General features: G+C 39.5%; 1 protein-coding gene across 1 annotated transcript; it reads right to left on the minus strand.

The window, feature by feature from the left end:
• Nucleotides 1-6,699: 6,699 nt before the first annotated feature.
• On the minus strand, nucleotides 6,700-8,781 carry LOC134741713 (malate dehydrogenase, cytoplasmic). Its single transcript, XM_063674611.1, has 2 exons — nucleotides 8,595-8,781; nucleotides 6,700-7,820 (listed from the first exon to the last, which is right to left on the minus strand). The coding sequence occupies exons 1-2, from the start codon at nucleotides 8,595-8,597 to the stop codon at nucleotides 6,828-6,830; spliced, it is 996 nt and encodes a 331-aa protein (XP_063530681.1). The 5' UTR covers nucleotides 8,598-8,781; the 3' UTR covers nucleotides 6,700-6,827.
• Nucleotides 8,782-10,051: the final 1,270 nt, after the last annotated feature.

Genomic DNA, 10,051 nt, shown 5'->3' on the forward strand with positions numbered 1-10,051 from the left:
ATTGTTAAGAGCGTGACGCATGAATGAAAAACATAATCATGTTTAACTCTAAATTCGTAAACTTTATTAAATAATCAGAATTTCCTCGAGTCCGTCTGGGAAATCATTCCTATCACTAAATCCATTCTCCGCCCCGCCACTGACCTAATCCCTCAAACCCCCCGATCACTCAACCTCACAGCACATCAACCCCTGACCACTGAACCTCTCGACCCTAAACCACCAACCCTTCAACCGCCATTCCCCGACCCCTAACCCCAGACCCCTTAACTCCTAACCCTAACCCCTAATCCCTTAACTCCCACCCCTCAGTCCCCGACCCATCAACCCATCTCCCCTCAACCCCCAAACACTAATACCCTCTACCTTCACCTCTTACACCTACCTCTCACCTTAGTCTCTTTGGTTGTTTCCAACACTACCTACATCCAAAATCATAATACACATACGAGGGAAGTTCCACATTTCATCCGTGGTCTTCATCATCAGTAGCCTTACCACGAGTTTGACATTGATATATTCGCTATCGTGTGCGTAACTGTATGTTTATACATCTCGCTCGTACTGGCATATTAGTGTACAAAGTAAGGTACGAAGACGCTAGCGAATATTTAGTGTCAAACTCGTAGTTAGGCTACAGTTGCACTACATCAAATTGGTGGTTTTTGGGAGGAAATGCTCGAGTTACTTTAGAAAACACCGAAATCACCATACACGTGCCTTTAAAAATTGAAGAGTTCCCTCAATTCCTCACGGATTCCATCATCAGATCAAAACCAAAAATATTACGAGAACACCTTGGAGGTAACTTCTTTCAAACAGAAAAAGAATTACTCAAATCGGATCATGGGTGCCGGAGTAATCGCTGAAATCATTATCATCATCAAAACAATCATCATCATTAGCTCCACTTCATCAAATTGGTGGTTTTCGGGAGAAAATGCTCGAGTTGCTTAAGAAAACACCCAAATCACCATACATGTGCCTTTAAAAATTGAGGAGTTCTCTCAATTCCTCATGGATTCCATCATCAGAACAGCACCAGATTAATGTGGGACAACTTTGGAGGTAGTTCCTTTCAAACAAAAAAAAATTGTTCAAGTCGGACCACGGGTCTCGGAGTAATCGCTGAACATCCTACATTAAAAAATCATCATCACTATCATCAAAACAATCATCATCATCAGGACCACTTCATCAAATTGGTCGTTTTCGAGAGAAAATGCTCAAGTTGCTTATGAAAACACCCAAATCACCATACATGTGCCTTTAAAAATTGAGGAGTTCCCTCAATTCCTCAGGGATCCCATCATCAGATCAGAACCAGATTAATATGGGACCAACTTGGAAGTAGCTCCTCTCGAACAAAAAAAGAATTACTCAAATCGGACCACGGGTCTCGGAGTAATCGGTGAACATGACGGTGAAAAGTAAAAAAAAGTAAAAATAGCCACAACCGAATACAGAACCTCCTCCTTCTATGAAATTGAAGTCGGTAAAAATGGTAGGTATGCACCGGGTCCAACCGAACGACACCCCACAACGGCCACAACTACGGACAATGTTGTAAAATCCTAGTATAAGTAGTTCTATTTATAATAGATACCTATATTCGCTTGCCCTTGTCCCATTCACTTGGGGTCGGCGCAGCATGTCTTTTTCTTCCATACCTCTCTGTCACCCGTCATCTCATCATTCACTTGCGTTAGTTTCATATCATCTTTCACACAGTCCATCCACCTTTTCCTCGGTTTTCCTCTCCTCGTACCTCCCTCCACATTCATTCTTAATACCTTTCTCGTCACATAACTTTCATCCCTCCGCATCACATGCCCGTACCATGCTAGGCGATTTGCCCTTACTTTTTCTGTTATGGGTGCAACTTTTAGGCTTCCTCTTATATACTCATTCCTTATCCTATCCATTCTCGTCACGCCACACATCCACCTTAACATTCTCATCTCCGCTACATGCAATCTCTTCTCATCCGTCACCTTTAGGGCCCAACACTCTGATCCATACATGACGACAGGTCTTATGATCGTTTTATAAATTTTACCCTTCAACCGAAGGGGCATACGGGCGTCACAAATGGTTCCCATAACCTGTCGCCATTTCATCCATCCTGTGCTAATCCGGTTTTTCACGTCACGGTCAATATCGCCATCGCACTGTACGAGCGAACCGAGGTACTTGAAGTCGGAGCAGACCGGCAATGTAACGCTATCGAGTTCTATGGCAGCAAAACTGGAGAGACCGCCAAAATCGCAGAACATGTGTTCTGTTTTAGATCTGCTGATCTTTAGGCCAACATTCTCCAATTTTTGCCGCCATTTCTCAAGTCTGCTCTGCACCTCTAGTTCGTTTTCACCTACAAGCACAATGTCATCAGCAAACAACATACACCAAGGTGCCTCCTCCTGTATGTCCGACGACAGAGCGTCCATAACTAGCAGGAAGAGGTAAGGGCTTAAAGCCGATCCCTGGTGCAAGCCTACTGTGACACTGAACCTGTCGGTGGTGCCAGCAGCTGACCGGACGCGTGTATAACATCGGTTGTACATTGACCGGATTAGCTCCACATACTTCCCAGGCACGCATTTCTCTTTCAGAGCCCACCACAAAACCTCTCGGGGTACTCGATCGTATGCTTTTTCGAGGTCAACAAACACCATATGCAGGTTCTTTTTGGCATGTCTGTATTTTTCGCACATTTGGCGAAGTGCAAAAATCGCGTCTGTTGTACCTCTCCCCGGCATAAACCCGAACTGGTTTTGTGTTAGCTCTCATCTCTCAGGCGTCTCTCTATCACTTTTTCCCATATTTTCATGCTATGTGACATGAGCTTTATTTTCATTACATTCCTGTACATCCCCTTTGTTTTTAAAAATGGGCACCAGCAAACTGTCGCACCATTCGTCGGGGATTGTTTCTTCATGCAACAACTTATTGAAGAATAAAGTCAGCCACATACATCCATCCCCACGCAATAACTTCCATACCTCGCCTGGTATATCATCTGGTCCTACAGATTTTCCATTTTTCATACTTCTCACAGCCGTTCTTACTTCATCCATACATATTTCTTTCACTGCACCCATATTTATCAGCCTGTGCTCTAACACCCTGCCCCATTCATTTTCTTCATTCATCAACCTTTCGAAGTAGACTTTCCAACGTTCTTTTATCGCTTCATCTTTCGTAATCACCTTACCTGCATCATTTTTCACACATTTTATATGAGCCATATCCCGAGAACTTATGCTTTTATTTTACATACGCGAGCGGAGCCGCGGGCCCGTCTAGTTATCTATATTAAAAACGGCAAAATAATCACGTTTGTTGTATGGGAGCCCCCCTTAAATATTTATTTTATTTTGTTTTTAGTATTTGTTGTTATAGCGGCAACAGAAATTCATTATCTGTGAAAATTTCAACTGTCACTATCACGGTTCATGAGGTACAGCCTGGTGACAAATGGACAGACAGACAGCGAAGTCTTAGTAATAGGATCCCGTTTTTCGTGCATCCCTTCCCTTTGGGTACAGAACCCTAAAAACGAACGAATTTATCATAACAATGACGAGAATAGTTTTATTTATATTACACCAGCTAGACGTTACATAAGTACTGCCGATAACATTGCTAAATACACTGGGAAAATATTATCTACTGAGGAAAGTAGATAAGCACATATTAAGTAGGTAGTTATGCCGTTATTTGGCACAATTTTTTTCACCTCAGCAGCTCGAACAAGCCTACTTTCGTCACTCCCTGGAGTGAGGAAAGTGCGACTTTCCTCACTCCAGGGAGTGAAACAATGTAGCTTTTTAATTTAGTGAAGGCCATGAACTTCATACTACGGTACGGTACGGTACGTACCGTATCGTATCGTATCTTATCGTATCGTACATATTATAATACTTTTTTTTTTGTTTATTCTGTGTAATTCAAAATACATTTTTCCCCTCACTAGCTCGGAAAGTTGTCTTTTAACCTTCAAAACAAGCGGGGAAAAACGCGTTTTATGCACTAGTGGGGAAAGTAATTTGACCTTGGATGGAGCGTGTTTAAGTAGCTTGACAGATAACAAAACGTAAAACGCTCATGATAATGGTTCGTTCAATATTAATTATCATTAAATAAATGGTTTGAGAATCTAATAAAAAATATCAAATTTAGCTTTATTTAATGATTTTAAGTCATAAACCTTAAAATTCCATAAGAAACGTTTGTTTTTTTATAATGATGTTAAATATAATTCTGAACGCACAAGTTGAGTCGATGCAATTTCAAAACGCATCGTTGACATTTCATACGTCAGAAATGTCAACATTGTCAACAAATTTTTTACTTAAAAACTTTTTTCACCGGACTTCCGGTTCGAGCGCCATCTTGATAGTTAGCATCGTGATTAATTACTTTGTTTTTTGCTTATTAATATTGTTTAAAGTGTAATATCGATAGCTTATTATACAGTAAACTAATGTGGTAGTGTGCAGTGAATGGAGAATTAATTTTGAAGCGCGTTTAACCACCATCTTGGAGTCAACGGCCGGTAGTCCACGTGCTTCTTGTAAAGACTAGCTATCGATTTACAAGAGCTAACAAATCACCGTACACTGTCTTGTACAACCGTACAATTTTTGTCGTTTGTAAACCTCTCAATACCTTGATACTGGCGAAATAGTCCCACTGGGCTGAAGCCATAATTTTAAAAGAAGAAGAAGAACTTTTTTCACCGACTCCGTAAAAATACACAACTTCCAGAGTTTTCTGTTATAATATCGTAAAAAAATGAGTGATTCCAGTGATGAAGATGATCTAACGCCTGTGGATGTTGCACTTTCCTCGCTATAGTGAGGGAAAAAGTTTTGTGTTACACACAGGTGCAAATGTATTTTACTTCTCGTGTGTTGAAGCACTCGCTACGCTCAGGATTCTATTTTAGAACCATTCGCTTCGCTCGTGGTTCACCTATAGAATCCTTTCGCTTGCTCGTGTTTCAATTCTACACTCGCGGGTAAAATACAACTCTGCACCCTTGTATAACAAATAACTATTAACCTTTCATATGTTCTCACTACTGAGGTGAAAAATTATGTGTGCAACACGAGAGCAAAGTTATTTTACATCTCGTGTATTTGAGTCCCTCGCTACGCTCAAGATTCTACCTTAGAATCTTTCGCTTTCTCGGGACTCAAAATAAACACTCGCAAGAAAAACCAACTTTCCTCTCTTGTTGCACAAATAACTATAGACTAAAATATAAAAAATCCATGTGTCAGACGAAAAAAAAAAAATTATTTTTTGTTTTAAATAAATACATACTTATCCTAAATCCATCCAAATGTTTTAATCGCTAATTTTAATTGGCACCTGAGCGCGGGCTAGCCCATCCTAAAATAAAAAAAAACAGTCTAAGTGCGGTCTCCGATAACGCGCCATCTGCCGATATACAGGGTGGAAATAGATTTTGGGTCAGTGAGGGCAGCTACCAGATCCCGTGTTGCTAGGCGAAAATGGTCTTAGGACACCTTCCTTCGATTTCAAATTATTTATGATTGCGGTTAACAGATTTTGGAAAAAACATACAGGATGCGAGAAAATTGTCATTTTTGACAAACTTTTTTTTGATGCTAATCGATCCCATTCCTGTCCAGGATCAAAAGCTTGTATGGGACCAAAAATAAATTTCCGGCTAGAAAAGCCATAAATCGAGAAAAACTTTCCCCATACAATTTGTATGAAAATGAAAAAAGTTTTTTTCATGTATTTTTTTTATGTCAATCGATTCCATTTCTATCCAGTATCAATAGTTTCCTTGGGGTCAACTTTCGGTAATGTACAAAAAAGCCGGAAATTAAAGAAAACTTTCTCGCACCCTGTATGTTTTTTCCAAAATCTGTAAACGCCAATCTTCATTAATTTGAAATCGAAGGAAGGTCTAAGACTATTTTCGCCTAGCAACACGGGATCTGGTAGCTGCCCTCACTGACCCAAAATCTATTTCCACCCTGTATTTTACGTACTATTTGACAGAGTCCACACAAGTCCACACGAATGCTGCAAGTAATAAATCTTCATGTTCTACTTTCATCCAGACTTGTATTCAATTTGTTCATCAATTTCAGAAAACTATCTAGTTTATCTTATTATACTGACATTAAAGTCTAAATTCGTTAAATTTACCTGCCAAGTACAAGAATATAAATAGGCCTCATAAGAGGGTTTTGTTCTGGTGTGATTTTTTTATTACTAGATTAAGTTTTGCAAATACTTTGTATTTATGTAAAATGCCCAGAAAAGGCTTTTACAGTACATATAGTGTTACTTTCTCGCGCTAGTGCGTAAAGTGCACTTTTTGTGCATATGTCGAAAGTTTAAAGGGCCATATGCACTGTAAAACGTTGTACGATACACGTGCGAATAGATAATTCGCAACTCGTGTCGATTTAAAACACTCCCTGTCGCCACTTGTTTCGAATTTCCGCTTTTCCGCACTTGTATCGTAAACAACTATTTATTTTGTTATATACAAGAACATATACTCTTTATTGCACAGTTCTTCACTCACATGCAGACATCTATATGTATAAAGGCGAGATAAGAGTAGAGTAAATATGACGGATGTTGAGAGAACTCTTGACCTGCTAGTTAGTAGATTACATAACACAGATATTTGAAGGACACAAAACATTTTAGTTCATATCAACAACTTTATTATTGCCAATAACATTTTCTAATAAAACCATTAGGTTTATACTCTATACAAATATGTGTAATGCTATTAAATACATTGATTTTCAATCTTAAACTTTACTCAGTCAATCTTTGCACACATCCAGCGCATCCTGTTTCTCCTCAGCCAACTCTTTGCCTGTGTTGTCCAACATTTTGCGTGCAAAGTCAGAGATGGTGAGTCCCTCAACAATCTTCCATTTACCATTGTTAGCAGTGACGGGAAATGAAAAGACAACATCCTTGGGTGTGCCATAAGATCCATCAGACACAACACCCATACTCACCCAGCGGTCACCTGTGCCAAGGAACCAATCCCTCATATGATCAGAAGCAGCCTTAGCTGCAGACAAGGCAGAAGACATTTTCCTTGCAGCAATGACAGCAGCACCTCTTTTTTGTACAGTGGACACGAAGGTGTTTGTTAGGTATTCATTATCATTTATGGCAGCTGGGACTGGTTTTTGGGCACCTCCGACAGTCACCACAGCATTGGAGGCATCAGGGAACTGAGTGGAAGAGTGGTTACCCCAGATGACAACATTCTTTACATCCTTCACTGGTACCCCAAGTTTAGCTGCCAATTGTGACTGGGCACGGTTCTGATCCAGACGAGTCATTGCTGTGAAGTTTTCCTTGGGAATAGAAGGAGCATATTTAGAGCAGATGAAGGCATTAGTGTTGGCAGGGTTGCCAACAACCAGGACTTTGATGTCTTTGCGAGCAACTTTATCAATGGCCTGTCCCTGCTCTTTGAAAATGCGAACATTGGCAGAGAGAAGATCTTTTCTTTCCATGCCTTCTTTCCTGGGCATAGCACCAACAAGGAAGGCGGCAGCAACATCCTTAAATGCCTCCTCGGGGCTAGCTGTGGGTAGGACCCCAACAAGAAGAGGTAGTGCACAATCAGCCAGTTCCATTACCACACCTTCCAAGACACCCATCATTGGGGCGATATCTAGAAGGTGGAGGTAGACAGGCTGCTCAGGGCCAAAGACTGCCCCAGACGCGATTTGATACAGCAAGGAGTACGCGATTTGACCCGCCGCTCCAGTAACGACGACCTTGATTGGTGCAGCCTGAAAAAACAGAAAAAAATAGGTTTATATAATAATTCTAATTTTTGTTTCAATATGCAACACACAAAAGCACAATTTTTTTAAGAAATAACATTATAAGAACACCAAGGTTTACTGATGTTTTGGCGAAAATTACTTGACAAACTGTCAGTTCCCAAACTATTTATCCCATATTTTTAGTTGGCCGAAATTTAATTCCGCAAATTTACATAATCCAACCTAACCTAACCCAACCTAGTACGTCATTTTCATTTCGCAAGTATGGGGTTGGGAAATGAAATGGTTGCGAAGTAAGGTTATGCCAACGATTGGTTTGCCAAATGAAACTTTGGCGAAAAGTTGGTTGCCAAGTGAAGTTTGGCGAAATAAATTTCGCCAAAAAGGAAGTACACCGGTTACTAAAGAATCTTCAGTTTTGGATCCCCAACAGCACGCCATGTCTCAACCCGATCAAATACATAGCATACAATTAAAAACTCTATTAATGATTAGATTAACTTACTTCATCATGATAAGGATAGTGCAATTTGCAAAGAACACCGGCAACCGGTTAATTGACTGGGCGGTAAAAAACGTGTAGTCATTCATATTAGCTAAAATTCCTACTTAGTATACAGAATTTATACAACCTATAAAGGTAACCTACGAGACGAGTAAGGGGTAACCTACGAATTTTGAAGTTTTTCAAGGTAAAAAAATAATCAAACTACAATAAAGGTCAAACCAAAGTCAATGGAATAATACTAGTAAACTAATTCCATAATTGACACTTACCATGTCTTCGGTCTCAATGGTTTATTTCACAAAAATAACCAAAAACACGTCGCGTTTATCAAACAACAGAAGCGTGAAGGTCGAGATCTCGCCAATCGCCAACTGCACACGACACACGACACGACCTCTATCTTTTTTATTAGCTTGAATCTTGAGTGGAGTGCGAATTAAAACTTTATTATCACTCCCAACTAAGTGAATGGATTTCTGATAACACAGATTTCAGATTTCCGTCTCAGCTGCTCAGCTCATCGATGAACCATTCATTCGCTCTTCCTGTTCTAGACCTTCCTTCTTCTACGAATCCAATATGATAACCATAGACCAAAAACAGAGTATTAAGGTTGTACTACATATATCGGCAGGTTTTCGGTTTACTCAAACAGCTGTGATTTAAAAGTGACAGATGGTGACAAAGATAGACGAAAAAAAAAACATGAATCTAGTATAACATGGATCGGTCCTAAAAGTCCCTCCACACTCATGCGCGAATCGCGGCGCGAAGCCGCGAACGCGAGTGTGGAGCCTAGTTCCCTTCAGAATAAAAACCTCAGAATAATGACTAAACATGAATCTAGTATAACTGGATCGGTCATGAGGGGTGGGGGAAAATGACCGATAGGGATAGTCTTATGTATCTTTCAGTAGGAGTAGCAGAGAAAGCGCTGTTATTGTTTGTCCTTGTCATAGTTTCACTTTTTCACCGCTGCCACAACCGAGGTTGTGGCAAACAAATAAGTACGTGACATGTCATGTTTGTTCGTTGCTTGTTTAATTATCGTTGTTTTGTATGAAATTGTGCTTTCTCTTATGAAATATAGTGATGGTTAGCGTTTTGAATGCTTGAACTTTGATAAAATACTGGTGAATTGTTCTGTAATCGGCTGTAATAGCCGCTCTGAGCAAAAATATGAGATCATAACCTTTCACAAGTAAGTACGGTATTTTACACCTTCCTCTTAACGCAATATGAGAGAATAACATCGTAAAATTACGTTACACTCAAAGCAATGTAGAATGAAACGATTTCAATAAAAATATCACAATTATTTACGCAAATTAACAAAACATTATTTGTAAAATTATCCGCCCAAATTACGTAGGTAGGTAGGAATCTGAGTTCAGCCATTTTTAAACTTCTTCTTAAATTTAGCTGCATAACAATCATGTTAGGGATACCAGATGAAAATATCATAATTTTATGGGTAATTTTGACCTCGAAGTTTTTTCGTACTTCTAATTCCAAAAAATAAATAAACAAATGTTGTGAAGATTAAATGTGGTGTACATTAATTGGTGTGATTGCGATTTGTGCTTTCTTTAAATTAAAACCCATAATACATTTTATTTTACGTTTTATTTACCAAACATGTTTAGTTTTCTACCACCTGCGCGAATTATAAGAGGTATTCCATTGTTCATACGCCCAAACAGAACGGCCCATTGACATTTTATTT

Source organism: Cydia strobilella, chromosome 1, assembly GCF_947568885.1.
Source record: "Cydia strobilella chromosome 1, ilCydStro3.1, whole genome shotgun sequence".
In the NCBI taxonomy this organism is placed as follows: domain Eukaryota; kingdom Metazoa; phylum Arthropoda; class Insecta; order Lepidoptera; family Tortricidae; genus Cydia; species Cydia strobilella.